Source organism: Lepisma saccharinum, chromosome 10 (assembly GCF_977018435.1).
Source record: "Lepisma saccharinum chromosome 10, izLepSacc3.1, whole genome shotgun sequence".
Classification (NCBI taxonomy): domain Eukaryota; kingdom Metazoa; phylum Arthropoda; class Insecta; order Zygentoma; family Lepismatidae; genus Lepisma; species Lepisma saccharinum.
The window spans coordinates 24144785-24171589 of NC_139238.1; the positions used below are offsets into that span (position 1 = coordinate 24144785).

A 26805-nucleotide genomic window follows, 5' to 3' on the forward strand; every position below is an offset into this window, starting at 1 on the left:
GGAAGTTGCACAACAAAGCACTGTTGAAGGTAGCGCCATGAGTCGGGCGATTCGTTGCATTACTACAAAAAAAAAAAGTGCAGAACATTCTAGAATATAATATGGATATAAATACATGGATTCGATTTCACAGTTGGTCTGTACAAAAGAATAATTCAATAAGACTTCACGAGTAAGTGCCACAGTTGATTAGTGATCAGTCAGTGTCCAAGGACAGTTTTATAACATGTAGAGATTCGGAGGAGGAAGGGAGGTGGAAGAGGACTAGTGACACATTTTCCTGGAAAGTGCTGAAGTCTACCACTATTAGTACAAGTTCGGCTCAAAAGCTGAAGACATTGCCGACAGTGTAGTGCTAGTTTCGAGTCATGAGCCGAAGAGATTGAAGGTCTCTAAAGTAAATATTTCAGCAGTAATGGGCATTGGAGCATCATTTTTTTTTAAAAAAAAAAAAAAAAAAAAAAAGGAAATAAGCTGCACAGATCGACTTAAAATCTAAGTTTTTAGTGACGATTTATTAGTGACCGGACCAAGTTTTGTGTATGCAGTCCGAGAGTTTCGTGGGTTAAAAAAGGACTTTTAAGTCAACTGTTTTGGAAAAACACTCAAACACTATCTACCACAAAGGGGCAGCCATGAAGGCCGACAATTTTATGAATGTCGAGAATAGAAAGCAAGAAGATGTTGTCTATGTGGAAATGTTAGCGGAAAAAGCAAGCTCGACCATGAACCAGGTTCTCGGACATATGCCGTGGCATTCTTTGTTCTACCAAGTGAACTATTGAGTCACCCTTGGCTTCGCTTGATCTGTTGAGCAATGGCACGGTATGCCTGGTGGAGTCGGCATTTTCCGCTAAAATTTCTGCATAGCACATCTCTTGTGTATGACCAACCGTAAGATGTTGCCTGTTTAATTAACAAGCACAGAAAAAGGAGATAGAATAAAACTAAGGGACATTCCCACCGGTTGATAAGATATTTTTCTTCTGTGGTCAACACGGGCTGCCGTTTCAAGGTGACAATGAGATTGACCCACCAGGTTTCACACCGAAGCTACAAGCTATACGTGTCGCTTGAGGATTTCACAAATCGAACACAGGCTTGTGCAGCCTGTCGTGCCGCTGCGGTGTGAAAAGTTTCTGTTGATTGGGTCACTCATTGCAAACGACGTGTGTGTGCCTTCGTTCTGAATTCTTCCTAAATCTTGAAGATCCAAGTCACAAGGATAACATATTAGTATTTTCGTTAAGGTTACGTTTCGAAGGCAGGCGACAACACCATAAAGAATCATATCCAAACGTGGGAGAACACATTCAAATGGATTGTCCATTGCATAACAGCTTCATGAAACGTATACACACATACACATACTTTTTTAAAAAAAAAAAAAAAAAGCAAAGAGTCTGACTCACAGCACTTTACTGATCAACCCAACAGCTGTTTCCTTTATCACAAGAACTTAAACTGTCATCTGTTGCCAGTTGAATGAATCTCTGACTTACTTCACGTTTTCTGTTAACAGATTGACTCATCTCGATCTAATTTCTGTGTCTAAGTATTTTTTTTTTTTACAAAGGGACTTACACCACTGTAACTTTAACCCATCCATTTAAAGATTTGTCAGCATTTGGAAGTTGCACAACAAAGCACTGTTGAAGGTAGCGCCATGAGTCGGGCGATTCGTTGCATTACTACAAAAAAAAAAAGTGCAGAACATTCTAGAATATAATATGGATATAAATACATGGATTCGATTTCACAGTTGGTCTGTACAAAAGAATAATTCAATAAGACTTCACGAGTAAGTGCCACAGTCGATTAGTGATCAGTCAGTGTCCAAGGACAGTTTTATAACATGTAGAGATTCGGAGGAGGAAGGGAGGTGGAAGAGGACTAGTGACACATTTTCCTGGAAAGTGCTGAAGTCTACCACTATTAGTACAAGTTCGGCTCAAAAGCTGAAGACATTGCCGACAGTGTAGTGCTAGTTTCGAGTCATGAGCCGAAGAGATTGAAGGTCTCTAAAGTAAATATTTCAGCAGTAATGGGCATTGGAGCATCATTTTTTTTTAAAAAAAAAAAAAAAAAAGGAAATAAGCTGCACAGATCGACTTAAAATCTAAGTTTTTAGTGACGATTTATTAGTGACCGGACCAAGTTTTGTGTATGCAGTCCGAGAGTTTCGTGGGTTAAAAAAGGACTTTTAAGTCAACTGTTTTGGAAAAACACTCAAACACTATCTACCACAAAGGGGCAGCCATGAAGGCCGACAATTTTATGAATGTCGAGAATAGAAAGCAAGAAGATGTTGTCTATGTGGAAATGTTAGCGGAAAAAGCAAGCTCGACCATGAACCAGGTTCTCGGACATATGCCGTGGCATTCTTTGTTCTACCAAGTGAACTATTGAGTCACCCTTGGCTTCGCTTGATCTGTTGAGCAATGGCACGGTATGCCTGGTGGAGTCGGCATTTTCCGCTAAAATTTCTGCATAGCACATCTCTTGTGTATGACCAACCGTAAGATGTTGCCTGTTTAATTAACAAGCACAGAAAAAGGAGATAGAATAAAACTAAGGGACATTCCCACCGGTTGATAAGATATTTTTCTTCTGTGGTCAACACGGGCTGCCGTTTCAAGGTGACAATGAGATTGACCCACCAGGTTTCACACCGAAGCTACAAGCTATACGTGTCGCTTGAGGATTTCACAAATCGAACACAGGCTTGTGCAGCCTGTCGTGCCGCTGCGGTGTGAAAAGTTTCTGTTGATTGGGTCACTCATTGCAAACGACGTGTGTGTGCCTTCGTTCTGAATTCTTCCTAAATCTTGAAGATCCAAGTCACAAGGATAACATATTAGTATTTTCGTTAAGGTTACGTTTCGAAGGCAGGCGACAACACCATAAAGAATCATATCCAAACGTGGGAGAACACATTCAAATGGATTGTCCATTGCATAACAGCTTCATGAAACGTATACACACATACACATACTGAGATCGTTTCGGCACAAACACAACGTTCGTACATTGCAACAGAGGAGTCGAGTGATAAAAAATGTCCCGATATCACGTTCTGAAAGAAGAAAAATAAGAAAAGAAAAGAAGGAAAAAAAGCAGCTTAAACAGTGGCAGATTTAGGAGACAGTTGCTCTCCATTTTTGGCCCCGCACTATGGCTTTTTAATGCTAACCTTTGTCTACCAAGATAAAGTAAACTTTTCTTGCCCCCCCCCCCCCCCATACCGTTTAGGAAGTGAGTCGCCACCATCGACCTTAAACCTTGCGAAGTTCTATCTATAAGCCTGTAAAAAATATGTTTAGCCCCCCCCCCGAAAAGAATTTCTGGATACGTGCCTGCACCTAAGTACTTAACAACAGAAGCAGTGTCATGTTCACTTTTGATGACATGGTTACTTGCATGTTCACTTGCACACACACACACACACCTCTGTATCATTAACCCAACACCTTAAAACATCTGCTGTCTCTTGATGGTTTGACATTTTTCTTTGTTACGTATTTAGGCATGCAATTGACAAGCATCTCCCAAGCATGCAACTGACTACTTTTATGATATTATGCATCTTATAAGTGCAGCAGAACTGCACAACTGAGCAAAGAACGAAGACAAAGAAATATTGTTCAGTTATAACGTGACCACAAACAAAGGAACCTTCGGCCAGAAGGCTTTACACATATTGCCCTCCATCCATTCAGCTCGGACCATGGTGAAGCCTATTCCACTCTGCCCCTCCTCTACACACAGGAGTATGATGCACACGACACTTGGATCTGTGCAGGTTCTTTTGCTTGTGGTTTCACTACACACAAAAGCACATGTGTAGTATAGTTCACAGTGTTGCAATCTAGCAATGAATATCGATGGGTGACACTGTTCATCCACATACCTAACTGCTGAAGACAATTTGCATGAAATTTGCAATTTGGATCAAAAATTAATTTAAATTTCTCTATGTAGAAAAGAATTAGCTCATTTACGACACATAAATGTTACTTTATATCTAACTGGGCCATACATTTTACTTTACTTCCTATAAAATTTTTGTTAGGACATATGTTCAACGTATTTGATACAGATATGTAGTGTATCTAGTAACAACTTTTATCTAACCCAGTGTTATATCACCAATTAAATTTTTCAGTTAAAGTGATTCTAGCAAAATTTTTAATTTTCTAGTGCTGCTTGATAGATAAAAATATATGTATATTAAATACTTACTGTAGGGATAACTGAATCCTAGCAATAGAACCGCTGATAGAATAGACATAGCTGGATCTACATACTTTGCAACTTGACCATCAGTGAAATACACCACTAAAGAACAAATAATAACTAAAACACAGCCTGCAAGAAAGTGAGAAATAAATATCAGTAACAGAAACAGTCATTAGAAACAACGTATTGCATACACTTATAATTGTTAAAATAATGTTTCCTCCACCATATTTTGAAGCATTTGCATTGCATTGCATGCTTGTATCATTTTAATTATTTTTATTCCTGAAAATGAAGCATAAATATTAGCATATTCATCATGCCATTTGAAGCTTAAAGTGCAGTGTTAGCTTTGAATAATATACGTGATCGTTACTGTACCAATAACATCACGACACATTTCTCGTGGTCCTTGTCTAAGTGTATACGGAGGAGGCGGAGCGGGACGCCGGCTTTGTGCGGAGAGACGTCTTTGGCCTCGTCGGACCGAATCTTGAGTCACAGCTCTGTTGAGTACCACATCACCACTGGCTGTGACATGCAGGAAGCTCCCTTGGTGGAAGGTGTAACCTGTAAAACAGGGATAAACTGGACTACCTGAATTACGAAGAAGTTCAAAATGCTTACTTTCTAAATTCTTATATTTTATACAATTTGTACACGAATGATGTGTGAATTGGAAGAAGAGACGGGAAATTTTTAATGTTACAGTTAAAACATTACAAATGTACAAAACATTCACACACATTAACTACTATACCAATACTTAACAATACTTAACACTGCGGTGGTCGCACTGATCACATGCTACTGCCGTTTGGCAACACTTGACCTTTACTCCCAGTAGTGTACCTTTCTGAAACCGTCCAGGATTTATTTGAAAAAGATCTATTGTTGACTTGATATAAAGATCACATCTCAGTGGAGCACAATAGTGAACCACGTGACCATGAAGGGAGCATTTTCGGACACATACTACAGTAAAAGCTCATTAATCAGGACCCCGATCAGCCGGACTTTGCTTAATCTGGACAGGCAAAAAAAAAAAAAAAAAAAATGCAAGGTTTTAAATGTGGCTAGAATTCAAGCAGAGAACTTCCCAAAGAAAAGGCAGTGAACCACTGATGAAATTCTGTTTCCCACAGACTTTACTGTATAGTGCCTATGCCCTTTAAATACATAATAAACGTGTTTTGTTGCTACAAACGGATTGATTGATTTAGTTTATTTTACTTCGCGTTTTGTGCCTCTTGGCTAATTTGCGAAGATGGGGATGAGTGGTGAAATTGATGAATGGACATTCACAAACAACCAAGCCCGAGCCCCCGGGACCCTTGTGCTACAAACGGAGTTTCAATGCACTTTCTACTGTTCTTTTAGGTTATTTCGGTTAATCCGGACTTTCGTTAAACCGGTCAACCTATTCCCCCCATTAGTCTGAATGAATGAGGTTTTACTGTATTTACATATATATGAGTATGCGTTTCTAAAAATCTGTTATTTATGTATGCAGTGGGTGCATCCAGACCACAGGAAACCTGTTGTGAATCTTGTGTGGAAAGAGAATAATAAAAGTAAGATTCTAAAAATACCCTGTATGCATTTGTGTTTCATCACATTCAAATGTAATTCATTAGATTTAGTACTTCCTCCCTCCTGTAATGTGTTGAGTGAAATAACTTGTATTTTTTGTTAAGTGAACCAGAATATTTTAAAAGGACAGTCTCGCTATAAAACCAGATAAATTAATGGATAATAGTGATCCGTGCAACCAATGACAAGTTTTTCTTTCTGCACGACCACTGCAGTGTTAATCCAAAAAATGATGGTACAACTAATAAAAAATGCCCAAAATAATAGTTTTCAATGAAGAAAGAAAGATGTTTTTTAGAAATTATTCCATTATTAATGAAGTAATGGAAATAATACAAATCAATGTTGAAAATTACACAAGAAGGCAAAACAGAATGGCACAATACACACAATTTACATTTAATAAAACAACTACAAAAGTTATGTACACAGGGGTAGTAATGTTAGAATTATGTTACTGATAGTCAAGATAGTTTTTTAAAAAAAAACATCAATAGAAATGGAACTAAGGTGTAAGTAACATGCAAGGCCCAGCTGGAAATGTCTATTGGTTCCAAATTAAATTTCAATTGGTTTGAATTGGCTTTAACTCTAATGAATTGGATTCCGAATGAAGGCATTGGAATGAATTGGGTTCAATCGGAATCTCAACTGAAATCTATTAGAAACGCAGGACAATTTCCAATTGGTGAATTGTATCGAATTTTAAGTTTGTATATATTGGAACCAATTGTTTTCAATTGTAAAATCAATTAGAAATTTCATTACTGTTTACAGTGTGGAAATTCTACTGTTTTTAACTAACTTCTACTGTGAACTGAAATGTACTGAAACCCAATTGTAGGCCTACTGTGCAGCTACTGTACTGAAACAACAATGTTTTCTACAATATGTCTCAGCTGAAAATTTTTGCCACTGGTTCCAATAGCCAACATGAGTTTTAGGAGACACTATTGGAACCAATTGGTGAATTGTTATGAATTGTGTTCAATTTGAACTATTTGGTGAATTGTGTTCTGTTGAAACCAATAGATGTTCTGAAATGAACCAGAATTATTATAAACTTATTTATTGACTCCAAGCACAGATAATTCTTGACACCACATTTCCAGTAATTTAGAAGTGCGTCTGAAAAACAGCACATATGAACCGAATTTCTTCTGAATTCTAATTAACACTACTGAAGTGAAGTATATTTTAATGAATATGTGAATAGTATTCTTTCTTAAGAAGTAACTCAACCTTACAGCAGGTAGTACTGTAGTTGGTTCATATTAGGCACAGGCCCGTAGCCAGGAATTCTTAGTAGGGGGGGCAAAGTCAATCCCAGAGGGGGCAAATTTTTAATATATTGTGTCGCATTGGCAGATATAGCAGGGTACACTTGCCCCCCTCCCCCAAAAGCTATAAGTAACAGGAAAGGTATGATATCTTGAAACTCCAAAGAAACAGAAAAAGTTCGAGCAACATCAAATAACAGTATTTCGATAATGACCTTTTCAGGCTGCCAAATAATACAAAGATAAAGTCTGGTCGGGACTGTATCTACTTGATATTTACAGGTCGATAATGTTAATAGACCATTAATATGTACCAGCAGCTTTGAGCCTCTGTGCAGAGCTGATTAAGGGAGCCCTTTACAAATCGTGCTTCATAATGTTTCCCTCTAGTTTCCAGTATGCAAGATTTTTACGCACAAAGGAATCTAATGAGAATCCAACTACAAATTTTGTCGCTTTTTAACCAAAATAATAAATCTGAAACACTGTCACATTTTCATCATGTTTGATAATAATTTGACCAACTAAGATGTCCTACATCTTTCACCAGCCAACCTCTAGGGTGGGATGGTTACACAACACACTACGAAGCCAAGGGTCCCAGTTTCGAACCTGGGAATGAGTGTTCTTTGTGAGCAGAGGCGCAACCACTGGCGTACGCTACCGCCCCCTCATAAATTTTGAAAAATCGACATTTTCAAGTAAAAGCACCATTCTGGATAAACCAGAGTGGTAAATTCAAGCCCTATAAAATTATCCCCAGGTGACATTTTTGAGAGTGGAATGTTGTAAATATACGATATATCTTATTGTGTATGCCGCCCACTGGAAAGCAGACAGGGATGCCAAATTTTGAAAAACATTGGGTTCTTATAAGTTTAAAAAATCTCAAATTCTCCCTTCCATGTATTATGATATTAATACGCACCATACTCGCTATATTAAAAATATTATTTATTCATTTTAATACGAAAATATATAACAATAACAAATATAATAATAATAACACGAGAAATTATTAGGTGCGCTATGTTCTCACTGATCCCTATAAGTTTGCATCACTGAAAGCATCCATCTATACAATTCCAGCCAATCCAGAAAAAAAAACCTGCGTACGCCAGTGGGCGCAACCACGAATTTTTGTCTGGAGGGGGGCCAGTACCAGGACAAACATGCAAATAATAATAATTGTAATATAATGGTGGTAGTGGTAGTAATAATAGTACCATCAAAGACATTATTAAAAATCACGCAAGAAGGGGTTAGAAGTCGGTGCTAAAGCATTTGTGATGGAACAAATGATTTGGAAATATTTTTCCAACACGTTCAATTTCACATTAGCTAATACTGGAAAACAAGCACACAACTATATTTTTGAAAGACACAAAATGCATGATGAACATAATTCTATTTGTGTATATACAGAGCATTCCCTGACATTCGCTACGAGGCTCGGCGGCAAGCAGCCGGTCATCAGTGCTTGTCTTTCCCGGTGAACGGGGTCCGCGACAGTCGGTAGAGTCGGCTATTAAAATTATAGTTTTCATATTGTGTACTAACCTTGACTACAGAAGGTGTTGAAAATGATATCCCTCTGCTGCAACACATTCCTGGTATCTCCGAAGGAAATTGGCATTTACACGTGCAAGTTCGTCTACTGTAATTCTCCCAATTCTTTGTACAATACTCTCTCTTAACTCACGGATGGTGCGGATTGTCTTTGTATACTTTATGTTTTAGATTTTCCATTTTTCTTCCGAGGTTTAAAATAGTGGTTCTATGTGGAACGGGAACACCAGGAAATTTCGTTGCAAAACGTCGTCGCACTTCTCCACAATTCCTCTTTCTGAAGTAACGCTCAACAAGATAAATCCTTTGTTGGAATGTAAACTTTTGTGGTGCCATATTAAGCCACAATTTTCAACACACGGACACGACACAACACAACTTCAGTCTGAAATGTCAACAGAAAGGGAAAGAGAGCGAAGGCAGGGAGGAGAGCGAAAAAAACAGACTGTAGCGTGCGACTGTCGCGGACCCGTTTACCGGGAGAGAGAAGCGCTGATGCCGGGCCACTTGCCGCTGAGTCTCGTAGCGAATGTCAGGGAATGCTCTGTATGACATGTATAAAACATATATTTTATTTATGCAACATGGAACGACGTAAAATAAGAAAATACATAAGTATGCAACATGTTAACGCTAAATTGTATGCATTCAAAGTTTCTTTAATGTATATATTATTTATGAGAATACATTAAATACATTACATAATCAATTCATCCACCTCGTAACAAATCAACAGTAAAACTAATACAAATTTTGTCTCCTTTTCCTCAAAATAATTATTTGTGCATTTGAAACAAAACTTTTTAGCAGCAACAGTCTGAAGTAGCTACATATTTGGTCTTACTTCTCTCTCTCGGGTAATTTAGAATGCATTACAGAAAACAATCATGTTGGGATCGATGCGAGCAAGAAAATTTTAGATCCAAATTTTTCAAACTGAAAACATATTGACTTAATAGGGTGCAAATAATTTCATAGGGCGCCATGGCATTTTCTTTAACACATTTTATATTTCATTTAGACCGTTTTGGCCCCATAGCTATGGCTCTGAACTTGGACTATAACAATAGCAGACATTGCGAACGAAGCGAGGAAGAAAAGTTTACGAAAATTTGAAATCAATGGGGTCAATTGACCCTCTGTGTCCCCCCCTGCAAGTTCCCTTGGCCGTCTGGAAGAAAAAACTAATTCCATCTTGAGTATCCATTTGTCCTACTATTCTTAGATTCTGCTAGTCTTGTTTTTGTACTTAAATGTTTGCCCCCCCCCCCTTAGAATGGACTTCCGTTCAAGGTTGGGAGGACAATGCCCCCTGCCCCCATGTGGTTGCGGCACTGTTTGTGAGTGCCTCTTCATCAATTTCACGTCATCACTCATTGTCGCGATTAGCTAGAAGTGGCAGAAAAGCAAAGCTAAGTAACAAAAATTAAATATCCATTCCCTCTCTCTACTGCATGAATCACTATTACCAATGGTAGACTTAGGAAACAAGAAATTAAGTAGTTCAAACTTCATAGCATCTTCATAGCAACACATCCAAGTAAAACATCCAAACACATTAGGCACCTTTAATAAAAGACTTCTCAAAATGTCATAACTGTTCTAGATACTGAAAATTACGAAATAATTTCCCGAAGTCTGAATCAGGAAGGGATCCCGCCCCCCAATCCTAGTACGACATTATTAGGAATCCCACACACCTCATTAAATCACAAAATCAATAAATGTCTTTGTTAAGTTGCTACAGTAATACAGGATATAATTGTAAAGATTAGTGAGAATACCAGGTAGGATTGTGTTCTGTATATTTCACAGGGGGGGCAAAGCAGGCTCTCAGGGGGGCAGTTGCCCCCCTGCCCCCCCTCTAGCTACGGGCCTGATTAGGCATTTTTCTATATGGAATTTCCATGATTATTTTTATGTGTAATGCAATTGCAGAAATGAGCAATCTTTTGATCAACCAAGTCTGGAGTGTTTTGTCGTCACTTTTTCAATCTTTTTTGGCCAGTTCTTTGTTGCACCTAATTTTTTTGCTGTATGTTTATCTTCTACAGTGTGTAACACCAAATGAAGTTACACACTTAAAAGTGTTCATTATATTTGATATTTTGTGTGTGTATGTGTGTGAGAGAGAGAGAGATAGATAAAGTAATCCTAACTAGCAAATTCCACATTACCAGACATTTAGTTCAGGTGTTTTGTATGATTTCCCCATTGCCTTGTATAGATAAGATTTTTTCATTACTGATAATAGTAGTGTTTTCACATAACAATATAATGAAAACAATAAAATACGTTCCAAAATAACACGATTCATTACAATTCACCAATCGGTTCCAATTGAACACAATTCATTACAATTCACCAATCGTTTCCAATAGAGCATCTACAAACTTATAATGGCTAGCGGAACCAATAGGAAAAATTGCCAGCTGGAGGAAGGGTATGATGTTATTTTGTAAGATTAAATACACAACATTTACATATAGAAAGATACAACCAGAATAGTACGTATTTGTCATATATCGGTAACATGAAAATAGGAAACATGATAATATTAATCATATTTACTTCAAGAAAAATATGTCAGAAAAGTTTTAATGAGGTAGGAGATGGAAATGTATGATCTTCATTTTGGTTCCACATTTATACTTACAAACAAGAACAAAAATTTCCTGCATTTGTTATTTGTCATTTTATTCTCATTGGAATACTATTACAAGTATATGTAGGCAAGCAAAGATGTTTTCAAACACATTTTGAAGGAGAAATTTGGACAGCAGAACAGAAATGATATTGTTTTAAGAAACTGCAATATTTTCATTAGGGTTCAAAGCTGAATGTACACTTCAGTCAAAAGAAGAAGAAAAAAGTAAAGTGTTCCCCTGTGCATAGCACCACGCCATGAAGGCGTATAGGGGGTGTGGGGGTAACGCCCCACACTTTCAGTCATCTCTTTTAATTATTTTTAAATAAAATATTTTAATAATTATCACATCTTATGATTAAGCTGTTACTACCAGAAAAATGTTTCTTTGAAGCACAAAACAAGTCCCTTCTTCTAGTCAATAAGATTTCTATAAAATACACTGATTTGATTTGTTTTATTTTACTTCGCTTTTTGTGCCACTTTTGACTAATTTGCAAAGATGAATGGACACTCACAAACATCCATGCCCAGGCCAGGATTCGAACCTGGCATTCCTAGCATCGTAGTGCAATGTGCTAACCACTCTGCCACATTTTATATTCTGAGAATTATATTAGATGAACAGAAAGAAATACTAATTAATTTATCTTTTACACTTTGCATAGTTTATTTTGCACCTCATGTAAAATTTTAAAAAAAAGGTAGTTATTGAACAAAACACAAACACATCTTGTTTTTGTGTAACTGAACATGCTTTTTTGTGTGTACTTCTTTATTTTTTGGAGAAAGGATTATTATTTTTGTGGATGAAACTTAAGAGTTTCTATTGCAGACAAGGTATTGGTAAAATTTGTAACCTACAAAATATTTATTTTGTTGGTATAGAATTGGGCACATTTTTCATCATTTTTATAAAAAGAAATTCTGACAAATAAACATGTCTTGTATTTTTGTTTACTACTCCAGAAGAGGATGCCCTAGAATCTAAATACATATATACAAGGTGAATCTTAGGAAGATTTCACACCAAAATGACAAGGGCATGAGTTATTTGTCACATGTGGATTTTACTAGTCAAAAGCAGTTTTTGCTGGATGTCTTCGTTGCTGTTGATTGGTTCAGTTCCAAGTGGCACGTGTTGCTTATCACTTTGGTGTGAAATATCCCTCAAGTAGAAAAGTTAACAATATAAATAGAAAAACGATGGTTAGAGACTCTCCATTTAAATCCCTGTAATTTACACTGTGTGACTACAACTACGTGAAGCATATGGTATCAGATGCGAGAAAGAAAATAGTCATCCACAAAATTTAATGCTGTAACAACTAAGCTGTACACTACCGAGGGGAGGGCCAGACTAGAAACTATAGTGAATCAATTGCTCGTGCATACATCTAGTTTTCTAACAATTTTTACCCCTCTCTTCTTTACTAACCAATGATTTAAATTTCAGTGTTGCAAAATGTTATACTTGGTGAAGGCTAAAACTATAGAGTGGAGAAAGCAAGCAACATTAAAAGTATGTTCTGAGCTTCTTTACATAGATGGATCAAATTGTCTCTGTATTAAGAGGAATTTCAATCTTTGTACATCAACTGTGTGATCTCTTAAAGAATTCTGTACAGTTTAGTGATTGGCATCACATCAAAATAAAGTAAGGTAAAGTTTCCCATGCACTTTGTACAATGCCATGAGGCATACATAGGGGGAAGTGGGATAGGGAGGGCCCCACACATTCATCGATCTAGGCCATTTTGGAGATGATGTGATCAGCATCATGCTCTGGCCACCTTTGCCCACTAAGGTTGCCCCCAGGTACCCATTCATTTGAGGCTAGGTTAGCCCAAGAGCCACTTTCTGCGGGGACAAGGCCCGATAATTCCCGACCTTAGATCATCTACCCTTGGAATCCAACCTGGGTCTCCTGCATGGCAGTCAGATGCCGTACCAACTAGGCCACTACGACTCATACCACATCATAATAATGAAGTAAAATATGGACATCATTTCATCACCACCAGATGTATATGTAATCTGCATAGATCAGAACTGGGCATATAGTTTGAAATGGAATCTGGTCGATCCCACTGGAAATCAAATCTTCTTGATTACAAAACAACATAAGTATACATTGTAAATTTTAAGGGAGCTGGAGGGTCAGCTGCTGGAAAAGCCTTTTAAATGACATTATGGGTAGGAAAATGGAAGCCAACTAATCGCAATGGCCTGTTTTCTTCTTGGGGAGTATCCTCACAACCCTCCCTGCCCCCTTTGGGTGTACCTACGCAAGAGAATAGTGTTAACCGCTGCATTACTGGCGAGGACCCTGAAGGGATGAAGTGGAGATGTTCATGCTAAAAATAAATTGAGTGAAGACTTGCAAAAAAGATATTCCAAAACATTTACCCATGTATACATATTTTTGTTCATTTCATTACAAATGAACAAAATCAGAAACTAACAAAAACATATCAATGGGTGTGATTTATCATTTTTACTCTGTTTTTTTTAGTAATATAGATCCATTGAAAACCGAAAAGTGATTGTTCTAAACTTTTAGATGTCTACTAGAAATATAAGTTCTAAAAAATGAATAGGGAAGAGAGGCAATAGTAGTATTGGGTTTTCTTTCTTAAATCAAATAGAGAAGTTATTGTATTGTCATCATAGTTACTTGCTATGAATATTGCTTCTGCATTGGCATCAAAAAGCCATTCATTGTGGCAGTGGTTGGTATAAGGTGCTATTTGGTTCAAACCCCTTTCTAAGGCATGGGTGTCAGTATGTTTTCCACATCATCCAATTCATCACTTCATTATTCATCCAAATTGTTATGATTAACCCAAGATATTTTCATACGATTTTTGTTATTTAGCATTGGTTGATTGCTTGAATTTTACTTTGCTTTTGTGCCACTTTTGGCTAATTTGCGAAGATGGGGATGGGTGATGATATGATGAAATTGATGAATTGACAGTCACAAACATCCATGCCCAGGCTGGGATTCGAATCCATGATCCTTGGCATCATAGGATGATGTGCTAACCATTCCACCACAGAGGTTTACAATTAACCCACAGATAGAAACACGACATTTAATAACCAAATAGAGAAAAAAAGAGACATGAAAAAATGTAGATATCTTTGATTTCTGCAACATAATGTTCTAAAGAACGTAAGGTTTTCACTGGAAAGTTTGTAAATTATGAACATTGCATTAGACAAAATAGCAACCCTTATATTTCATTATCTTAAATCACTGCCTTAAATCTTTAACTGTTATCAAACTCACCTCCAATTAGCAGATAGCAAATTCCATTTAGGACAAGGCCTATGCATCCAACAATGAGAACTGGGATTGGATGGTGCATTTCATCCTGGTGGCCAATGTGGAACAACGTCTGAAGTGCTTCCACAAGAGCGGAGAAGCACAGAGACGCCAGGAAGATGGTCCCAATAAGCATTACCAAGACATCAATTCTAGCCCAGCCAAATGTGTTTTTTAAACTGCGTTCCGATTTGCTGTCCTGAAAAGGCAATATCTGGTTAAGAAAGTTTTCTTGACAAGAGACAGAAATTACATTTATAACAATTACAAGAACTAATGTCCTTAGCAACTTATACAGGGCATACACAAAAGAATGGTGCAGATTCAAAAGTTAATAAAAATGGGCTCAACATAAACCGTCAGCAGCAGCAACTGTCCAAGTTTCTCATGCATTAATTAACATCCTTCAATATGTGCACTCTGGGTAACACAACATGTCCTCATTGCAATCAAGCTCATCCCAGACTCGGTGTAGCATGTCTGCTGTAATGGCCTGCAGTGCATGCGTCATCCTATCACAAAGTTTATGGGCAATGTTGATACATAAACGCTGCCTTTAAAAAGCCCCCCTCCCCCAAAGAATGAAATCACATGGTGTAAGATTCAGCAAATGGGGTGGCCAAGGGAGAAGGTTGTCATCTCCATTTGCAACACATCCGATCTAGCACTGTGGAAGAACACCACTGAGAAGCACTCATACATTCCTGTGAAAATGAGGGGAAGGGGGGAGCTCCATCCTGTCCTGGAATGTAATCGTCATAATTGGTATTCAGTTGGGGCACCCTGCTGGCTCTTGTCACTGACTTGCAAGGGATTTACTTCACTGAAATGCCTCACAGACTCTTTCAATGCTGCCATCAGACACATGAGGTTGGTCAGGACTCTTCCCATTACACAAACTGTCGGTACCACACCTAGTTATGATGTCTTTTTAAACCATGCACAAAATTCATGCTGCCCTGTAATCACAGATCTGGACACCTCAAAATGGAATACACAGAAAGCCTTCTCCTGCTGTGACGCCATATTGGAAACTGGCCCTGCAGCCTCCCAGTAACCATGAGAATCAAACTGCTGGTACCACATGAGAAACTTGAGTTGCCGATGCTGACAGTGTATGTTGTACCCATGTAAGGTGATAAATAAATGTTTTATTAACTTTCAAAACAGCACCATTATTTTGTGTATGCCCTGTATATCTGGTGTGACAAGCTTGATTTCATGAAAAAATCGTGTGTTCTCTAAGCACAGAATCTGATACTACAGTACAAGTTATTGAGTATAACGCTTACACTAACAGTATGGTATCTGAAAAATGTTCAGTAATTCCTCTTCAAACATTACATAAATTTTATGTAATGTAATGTAATGTAAGCACATAGCAAAAATGAACAACCAGAGGGGAGATACAGCAACCGGATTGGATAACACTGGTCAACATGGGTTCTGATGTTTTTGATCTGTGTGTTTTATTATAGTGCCTTGGTAGCTGATTCTGGAACAGCTTTTAGTGTCTTTCCATCACGCTCAGTTTTCGAGAAATTCAGGTTTTTAATTTTCCAGCTTTTCAATTTACCCACTAAGTGACAGGGTGCAACCTTTCGATTAATTTGTCTGTGTAGTGCAAGTCTGTGTTTGTTTCGTTCTCGAAAGTGAAAAGGATCAGAATATCAGGTCGAAAGAAGTACACGTGAGGTTTCACACTGAAGCGACACGTGTCGCTTGAGGATTTCACTAATCGAACGCAGACTGGTGCGGCTTATAATGCTGATACGACATGAAGCACTCTTGTTGATCGGCTCACATCTAAGCGACATGTGTTGCTTGTCGCCTCGGTCTTAAACCTCCCTATGAATTCTCCCACTTTTTTTTTATTTGCAGCTGATATTTGGTGAAGAGGGAAGAATGGACATTAGAAATTTGTGAAAGATGCTTACCATGTGTATTTTGGTACAAGTGTTGCCCACCACACGTGTTCACACAGGAACACCTGAACACATTCTTCCAAATACCTACATTCATCCTTTTTAAATCATTCTCAACCGTATCAATCCATCTTCCCCTTGGTCTTCCTTTCGGCCTTGTTCCCCCTAGTTTCTGGTTTAGTACCAAGCTTGGTAGCCTGTCCTCCATTCTCATCAGACGTCCTGCCCATCTTAAACGTTGTGATGATAAACTCTTCTAGCTCCATGTTATTCCTAATTCTATGCGGCCAAAAATCTTTTGTAAGATTTTTCTTTGAAAGCACATTACCTTGCTTTCTGCTTTGGATGCAAGTTTCCAGGATTCTGCACCATAAGCTAGGGTCAAGTGCCCATATTTCGGATACTTAATTTCAAATTAGATTTTCAGTACCTAAATGTAAACAAAATAAGCCATAAATGTGTTAATAAACATTGAACATATATTTATTAATGTTTCTGAAAGTTATATTAACTAACATTTATAAGAAATAATTGGTATATTTTATGAAACAAAGAATTGTATGCATATTTTTTGTCTGACAAAAAGGTTGCTAATGTCGGATAGGGTATTTCCCAATTTCGGATAGGGTTACTAATGATAAATTTCAGCTTTCAATATAGTTAAAATATTTGCTAAACTCATAAAATGAAATCAACTGACTGTCTATAAAGGACGTGTATGTTCTTACAAATTGAAAGATATCATGAAATCAATTTTAGTTTTCTTTGTCACTGACAGTATTCACACTTGAAAGTCTTCCATTCATTCTTGTCTGTTCCTGCACACATCTCGTGGACCCATCTGAGGCACTGCACACATCTTATCCAATCTTCTCCAGATGTATCTTCACGGTAGGGAACGGAACAATAGATACATTCTTCATCTGCACTGTCTTCGTCGTTTGTGGAAACGAGGTGGATAGAGTCTTCGGAGACACTTCCCTCATCCTCGGATGAATCCTTATCAATCGATTTTGGCTTGCTTTTTCTCGATCTTTTTGAGACAGCTGGTTTCTTCTTTCTCTTTCCTCCGTCATTTTTCTCTTCTCTGAAAATAGCTCTCACACATTTCATTGTTTTATTGCTGCATGTTTCGCTTGTTTGATCCTTTTTTTTTCAACTAGTTCCTTCTGATAAGGAGATGCAGTAATCACAGCTGCTTTGCCAGCTTGTCTACTGATCGTGGAGGAGCAAGGCAATGTTGGTGGAGGCCGAAGGTCGAAAGGCGAGACATGTGCAGGAGTGTTTCCTCCACTAGTCTGCTGTTCTGGTAAGAAATCAGCGTCACTAAAAACTGTGGGGTCAAAGGGTGATATTCCACATTTCTTGAAACCGTTCATAGCAGTTTGCATGTTTGCTGCCTTCACATATACCTTGCCGAATATTTCACCAATTTGAAACATTGACACTGCTTTGAATGGGTGGTTATCAAGCCACAAATCTATTTCTTGTGAATAGTACTTTTTGAAGGGACCCATGAAACTAACATCGAGGGGTTGCAATTTGTGGCTTGAATGTGGTGGGAGGCACACAATGTGTACTCCATGTTGTCTTCCTAACAAAACTATGTCTAAGTTTCTTGTATGGGAATAGTGCCCGTCTAAAATAAGAACCACCGGATCTTCGTTTGATGGCTTGACTGTTCGAATAAAATTTTCAAACCACTGAGTAAAAATATGGGTTTGTATCCAACCAGATGGATGACAGGCTGATACCGTCCCTGGTGGCGTTCCAATCAGCAGCTCAGGCTTCATCCTGGCACGTGGGAAGACGATCAGTGGAGGGACAAACGTTCCTGCTGCACTCATGCACGTCACAATTGTGATTAGCGAACCTCTCTCTGCTGAAGACAGTCGAGCTACTTGCCTCTTGCCTTTGATACTCAGGACTTGAGACCGAGTACCCTGAACTACACAGATTCCAGTTTCGTCAACATTAAAAACTTTTGTGGGGTTAAATGTCACCTTTTGTAGTTCTGGTCGAAGAATATCAAAAAATGCCGAGATCTTTTCTTTGGTAAAATTCTTAACCCTACTTAACGAAATCAGCTCTGGCTTTCTGAATGAGTGCATAGGATGCCTTTTTAAAAAGCGTCGCAACCATTTCTTTCCAGCTAAACATTTCGTTGCTGAGAATGGATGACTAACATTATTCCGCACTGCAAGCTGGTACGCTAATATTCGGATGTCACGTCTTCTTAATCCATAGAAACGTTCATCCATCACCTTGCAATATTCTGAAAGTTCCTCTTCTAGCTCACTGCCAAGTGCACACTTCCGGCCAATTGATGATGACAATCGCTCATCAACATTTTCACTCTTTACATAATTCAAAAGAGTGGATTTTGGAACTTTAAATACTTTAGATGCTTTTAGAAATCCCATTTCCTTTTTCTTCACCGCTTCGATAGCATTTTTCATTGCTTCTTGGGACCAGTTTTTCCTTTTTCGTCCAGGCATCTGTGAAATAAATAACACATCATGAGTATTTAGAAAGGGTGCACAATTTCGGATAGTCGAAATTAGGTACCCGTGTAGCATCCGAAATTAGGAAACCCAGTCGCATGTTCAATATGGCGATTCTGTGCGTTCACCCTCTGAAACAACGTGACTGAAACTACGTAAAAATGTTTGCTGAATCTCTCAAGATTATATAAAATTTACACAGAAGTGAGTAAATACTAACCTTCTAGTTGTAGGCCTTAAGTTTGGATAGTGAAATATTACATCAAAACTCCGGAAAAGTCAAAAATATCAACCACACACTAAAAACACATTGCTCAAGGTCAAGCACAAGGGTGCAACTGGGGGACGAAGTAACGTGTTAGTTCGCATTATCTGCACTTCGGCGCTGCTGTTCTAAGGTGGAAATTTCTTGGTATCCGAAATTAGGAACCTATCCGAAATATGAGCACTTCACCCTATCACCAGTCTGATAGGTGTCCTATATAGTCTCAATTTTGTGTTCTTGCTTTTGAACTTGAATAATTCTGTATGTGCATAATATTGTCTGTTTCAAGCCCGGATCCTGTGGTTAACTATCTCTTCTCCTTCTATATTGTAATGTAGAAGGGGTCCAACGTAGGTAAAAGTTGAAACTCTTTCAAACAGTGTGCGCCTACATTCAGAACCACGGGATTTTGTCTGGTTGGCGATTCACGTTCACTCGCGGACGAGTTTACTCCCCGGCGAGTAGCTAGTAAACTCGTCAAATGTAATTGAGCCTTAAGTAAAGTAATCGTAATGGGGTTACGTGTTCAAGCTTGTTTTGCGTAGATGTCTACTAAGTCTTGGGATTTGTTTTGATTGGTATGTGCCTTGATGTAGGTGAAGGTCACTGCCTGCCCCCGTTTTCGGAGTCGTTACGCTGCACTTTGAATAAGATAAGGAAAAATCGTAAGTTTGTAGCCTGCTCGTGAAAACGTTTGGAGCACGCTCAAGGCGTCGGTCAGTATGAGAGAATGTGGCATGTTCGACGCTAGAATATGAAGTAAAGCTCTATATATTGTGTAACATTCCGCCGAGAAGATTGACGCGTCGTTAGGTAATTTATATTGTCTAATTAATTTCTGGGACGGGATATAAAATACAGAACCTACTTCGATATCGTCTTTTGATCCGTCCGTATATATTAAAGTCGACTCCGGCCATCTGTCCTCATATTTTCCATGTTCACCACGGTCGACGTAATGGATGTCCAGGTTTGACTCTAGAGGGATAGTTAATTGGAATATGAGCTGGTGGTCGTGGGTAATGACATCTGGTAGGCCTCTGTGTCTATGAAATAACAGTATAAGAAATAATATCGGGGGGTTGAGGAATCAATGAACTTTACTATCTTTCATTGTCTTTGTATGGCGAATTCCCTGTTGAAAGGGTGGGGGTGTATAGCCCATGTTTTGAGTAGGAATTGTACTGTGAGTTTTTAACGGTTTTGAGTGAGTAATTGTTCATTGCTCTCGATATACACACTCACGTTTGGACTGGAAGGCATTAATCCGAGGCAAGTACGTAAATCCTGTCGTTGTAATATATCTAACGAGTTCAGAAGTGTTGTGTTTGTTCCACAGTATACTGGGGCTGCGTAATCGTATAGCGATCTAAAGCAATTTTTATAAAATAATAACATTACGTATGGATGACTCCCCCACTTAGTGGTAGATATGCTTAGTAATATATTAATATCCCCCCCCCCCTTTTGCTTTGATGTATTCAATGTGGGGTCTCCACGTAAGTTTTCTGTCAAAATAGATTCCGAGATATTTATTCCTACTACTAGAGGTATATTTTGGATGCTTGGGATATTGTCTGGATAAGCTAAGGATTGTCGGTAATTGCAAATTATTATTTTTGATTTGGAGGGTGAGAAAGTTAGTCCTATACTCCAGAGGTTACCCCGAAGTACAGTTATAGCTCTTTTTAAAGCAAGTATGCCTTGAGTGGCATCTGAAGTTTGTTTATAACAGCATAAATCATCGGCGTATTGTAATATGTTAAATTCAGCAAGATCTAATTGATGCATGTGTTGGGTGTGTATATATATTGAATAATAGGGGGCTGAGGGGGGACCCCTGTGGTATTTCGGTTCTTATTTTTCGGACCCCGTCCACTCGATCATCGAACCAAAAGACAAGATTTCGTTCATTATATAAATTCCAGATAATATTAGCAACGGAAGGATGTATTTGTAATTTATCTAATACAATGCATAGTATTGGGATAGAAAGAGAATCGTAGGCTTTCTCAATGTCTGTAAACATGCTAAAACAATAATCCTTAGTTGTCTGACCATTTTGTATTGCTACTGTGAGCATGGATCATCATCATCATCTTGATTGCCTTGATTGAGCCTGAGTCCCATTTGTGTTGGGGGGAAAATTGTTGCTTTTCCAGGGCTCAGTTTATTCGATGTTATAATGTGTTGTTTTTTTCAAAAAGTTTGGTGAGTACCGGAATTAATACGATGGGGCGATACGAGCAGGATGGCCCAATCATTGGTCTGGTCAAAGCAAACTATTGTAGAGGACAGCACCCCTGTTGTGACCTCACGCATTTCATCGGCAATTGTTCTCCCATTTAAATACATGGGGAATTTGATGCTGAACGTGCTGCTGTTACATTAAAATTACAAATGTAATTTTATCTTAACCTCAGAAATTATGTCTGAATATGATAGTTGAATAAATATAATCAGTGCTGTAAAAATAATTTTTTTAAGACGATCGTCAACAACAGAAAATACATCGGAACTCATAAAAACCTTAAAATTTGCACAGCACTTGTTTAGGTCACTTGCAATTTTTGACAATTTAAGTGCTTTATTCTTGGGAATCTCGTCAAGAATAATACATAAGAATTCTACGCGACTGTACTTTTATTTTTATAGTTGTTATTGTTATTAATAACCTAATATTGATCAACTACAGATCAAATTTTTCACATCAGACAGACACTTGAGAAAAAGTGTCCATCTTACTAACACCATATTCAAAAAATGAACATTTTTCAGGTACACTAGTAATTTCAACTCATGTACAGTACATTCATGTTCAAAAAATAACTAATATTTGCACTATCTATTTTTTGTGATTTTTTTTAAATCTTCCCGTTTGACTGCCTCACCCTATATTAAGATTTTCAGTCAATCAAACTCGAAACTAACTTTTGAAATATAGATTCAGGAGTCTATTTCTTTATTATCGAATACGAAGTCATTATTTAAAAGAAACCAAATGTACATAAGTGTACAAGGGCAAAACTATACAAAACAATAAATCAAACTGCCCTGTCAGTCAAAAAGAACATACAACGGCACTGACTAAATATAAATGCACAAATATATCACCCCGAGACAAAGGTCTCAAGAAGGGTTGTGGGTTCGAGCCCAGACAATAAGAAACCAAATAAATTCGTCCGCACAGAGACCCTCAACAAGTGCCAGGGCGAAAACGAGTTGTGTACAAACGAGAGGACGACCGTAGGGGGTATTGCACCCCACACCAGTCCTCCACATGAACCTCACCCCAACGAGCACCAAGGTATCTCGGGACCATGCACATAACAAAAAATTTCATTTTTGTAAAAAATCTCAAAATCTGAATGAGGAAGAACACCCACCTTTTCCAGGATTTTTTTTTTCAATTCGAACATTACAGTATGGTGAGATAGCCCACAACATGAACTCGTTATATGCTTTGGGAAAAACATTTGTATTATGATCCGCGTAGGGGGTGTAAGTATGGATGTCCGGAAGTGGGTGCTAGGAAAGAGCACGTCCCCCATGAAAAATGAATGTTACATAAGATTATGTATTATACACTTATATTTCACTCATAGGGGTGCGCAGACCCTCTGATTAGGGAGGAGGGGCAAAAACCTTGATGAAAGTTCACTCGGTAAAGATTTAAACCTCATTTTATCTCACTGTTTTAGTTTCATTGCATATATATTTGCATATATATAATTTTTAGATCCAAATTTTTGCAAACTGAAAACAATATTGATTTAATATGGCACAAAAAATTTGATGGGGTACCATGGGATCCTCTTTTACAATTTCCTTCATTAAGATCTTTCGGCGGCCAGGGCTAACTCCCGCCGCCCCCTAGCTACGGCTCTGAATTTGTCAAGACTGTAAGAAAAGGAGAAATTGCGAGCGAAGCAAGCAAGAAATTTTTTACCAAATGTATTTTTATTTGTATAAAATTTGGTATCGATGGGGCAATTGCCCCTCTGTCACCCCCCTGCAGGTGCTCTTTGCCGTCTAGAAGAAATAATGCAATGTTACAGGCCAATTTCTCTCCTTTCCACACTTGCTATTGTCTGTGAAAAGGTTCTAAAAAATAACTTCTGAAATTCACATACCCTTACATTAACCCAGCACGACACGGCTTTCTTCCAAATTCTTCATGCCTTACCAATCTGTCTTCTATGCAATCCTATGCCATAAAAGCAATTACTAATCGTAATCAGTTGGATGTTGTGTACTTTGATCTGTCCAAAGCTTTTGATTCAGTGGATCACCATTATTTACTTCATAAATTAGCTAACATATTTAATATAACTGGAAACACGTTAAAAATAGTGAAAGACTATCTAAGAAATAGACAACAACGTGTTATATTCCTGGAACTAATTCTAACTGGCTTCCTGTTATATCTGGTGTGCCGCAAGGAAGCGTTCTTGGCCCTCTGTTATTTGTATTATATCTGGATGATCTCACATACCTCTTTAATTCCCCCATCTCAAGCACAATTCTAATGTTCGCTGATGATTGCAAGATTATGAGAGAAATAAAACAGCCATCAGACATGCAACTTCTCCAAAATGACAAAAATAGATTCTCTGAATGGTGCAAGCGATGGAAACTGACCACAAACCCTTCGAAATGCTCTTACATAACAATTTCATTGAAGCAAAACATTCTTGAAGGTAATTATACACTCACCGACATCACTCTAACAAAAGAAGCACAACACCGAGATCTAGGTATCCTCATAGATTCTAAACTAACTTTCGATAATCACATATCAACCATCACAAAAAAGGCAATGCCTATGCTAGGCTTACTTTACAGATTCACCGAAATCCATAACCCGAAAGCACTTTCCATTTACTTCAAAACTTTTGTGTCCCCCATTCTAGAATACTGTTCACCCATCTGGAACATGGCTGCCCCTTCTCATACCTCCAAGATCGAGAGTGTTCTCAGCTTTTTCCTCTCCATCGTTCGATATACAGTGCCGGTCCTGAGACACCTACCTAAGAGAGATCTGCTTATAAACTTAAACATAAATACTCCAGAATCACGTAGATACGTTGCAGATATGAAATTACTACATAAGATAATTAATGGAAACCTAAGAAGCAGCATTCCACTCCACGAACTCTCCCTCAGACACAAAACACGGAGCAAGGAAACTTTCCACACTGCAACTCCAAGACTCTCACTCATTCAACGTTCACTATTTCATAGACTACCAAATCAGTTCAATGTCATCTCAAACCAAACCGATATATTCAGTTCATATCCATCTTTTATCACCAACATAAAAAATTGTATATAAGTAATGCTTTTGTGAAACACATCTGTTTACCTTGGAACTGTCTCGACTTGTTTATGTTTATATTTATATTTTCTTTATTTTATTTTATTTTATTTTATCTTGTTTCGTGTGTTCATTTTAACTCTAGTGTACTGTTTTACTGTTGTTTCTTTCCGGTTTAAAATGGCTTCTGCTGTACTGGAAATTTCAATAAATAAATAAATAAAGAAAGAAAGACGCGAAAACTAATTCCATCTTGAGTATCCTTTTGTCCTGCTACTCTTAGATTCTCCTAGTCTTGCTTTCTTTTACCTCAATGTTTGCCCCGCTTGCTCCCCTAGAATTGATTTCCGTTCAAGATTGGGGACAGGCAATACCCATTTGCACCTCTGTGGTTTTGCCACTGCAACCCCTTCCCCCGTAGTTGCTTTGAACTTTAATCGGCTTGAAAATACTTAATTTTCTTCAAGAGTATAATATCGTTTATAACGGCAGTAAGATTCCTCTCCACGAAATTTCTAGGTGAAAGTACAATAATGTAGAACGGACATGGACGTCTGGAAGAGGGGGAGGGGCAAGGATGGCCACACCTCCCCCTTAGAAATCTAATGTCAACCTAAAAGTATATATTTCACACGTATAATTTCAAATTTATTGTTGTCTTATATTTACTTCGCTTTCCTGCCACTTTGGGCTAATCGCGTGGATGAGGATAAGTGAGATGATATGATGAAACTGATGAAGGGGAGCTCACAAAAACAGGCTGGGATTTGAACCTGGGGTCCTGGCGTCGTAGCGCGCTGTACTAACCACTCCGCCTCGGAGGTCGGCTCTCTTAGTGGAAAATATCGTACGGACGCCCATGGCTGTAAGTACAGTAGTTGAAGTAAGATTTAGTAGATGTCTGTAACTTTAAGAGCTACTCAGCGAGTTATTGTTCCGGGAACTTCGCAACGAATTTGGTTAACCAATTGCTTGCCTTACTTAGTTCTAAATAATCTCAAAGAAGAGGATGTGCTCTCACCAACCCAAATTTGTCTTAATGCAATAGGAAAGTCGTACACATTGCACATTTCAAAAGTCACTGCTGTCGATTATGCATTTTGTTGATGCCGTCTCGTCGATTGTCCTTTTTCCCATCCACTGTTGTGCGTATCTGTGTTACAGTAGCGCCAACTTGTAAGAAATATTGGTTGAACTAAACTCGGAGATTGTTTAAAAAAAAAAAAAAAAACAAGTAGGCTCTTGCATTGAGATCCCATTTCAGATTATTTCAGAGAATAATACATTATTTTATAGTGGCTATTTTTGTCTGTTTTAGTCATAAGTGCCTATAACTGCTTCTTGACTGTCTAATCCTGGAAAATGTTGCAAAAACTGTCGATGTTCATAACTTTTAGACCCTATTTTTGTGCTTTTTGTCTGCTTAGTATGTAAGTTTATTATTGCCTATCGGTCCTCATCCTAGTTACAAAGCTCTTATCCTTCCTTCCTAATAACGATGTGAGCAGGGATAGTGTAAATAATATAGGACAAGTATCATATTGGTGATGTAACAAATTATTATTAAATTTCTTGATAATAGTCAGTCAGTAATTAAGTTGTTTATTTCTAAAATATTAGGCGGCCTCGAGCCCCACAGGCCCATATAAGTTGGTGCCACTGCCGTGTTGGGAAGTGGAGATAGAGTGAATATGAGCAATAATAAGACAATAGACGTCTCAACTTCTCTGCGAACACCCACAGATTTTCTCCGCACGATGCCACCCTGCCTACTTATTGAGATTCACCATTCATGTCACTAACAGGTGAGTTTACTCGCAAACACCACTTAGTACGTCCATGCACACACCTTATGCAACGTCCGACCCTGAACTTGCTGTAAGCATGCCATTGGCCTCCTTTTCTTGCAACGAAAGGCAGTCACAATGACCCAATCGGGACCATTGCTCAACTGGCGATGTTATTCGCGCGAAGTTCCCATGTCTGATTTCAAATTGTGTCAATTCTCGAAATACTATGAGCGACCTACTTAGAAATAAAACAAGTTGGAGCAGCGTTCACACGGGTACGTAATTGGTACACACTCCGTGCGTACTGTAGCGCAAAGATCTAGAAAGAGATGAGTGTCTAGGATA

The 26805-nt window shown here is 38.2% G+C and overlaps 1 protein-coding gene across 5 annotated transcripts in view; it reads right to left on the reverse strand.

Moving 5' to 3' along the window:
- Positions 1-26805, reverse strand: part of ZnT77C (Zinc transporter 77C) — a 326998-nt gene that overhangs the window by 16489 nt on the left and 283704 nt on the right. For 4 of the 5 annotated variants that reach the window (XM_083129657.1, XM_083129658.1, XM_083129655.1 and 1 more), the window contains 3 exons: positions 14624-14858; positions 4621-4827; positions 4243-4368 (listed from right to left, as the gene is read on the reverse strand). In XM_083129657.1, the coding sequence (XP_082985783.1) occupies positions 4243-4368; positions 4621-4827; positions 14624-14858 (568 nt within the window). The remainder of the gene's footprint in view (positions 1-4242; positions 4369-4620; positions 4828-14623; positions 14859-26805) is intronic. The other variant, XM_083129656.1, reaches the window with a different exon arrangement.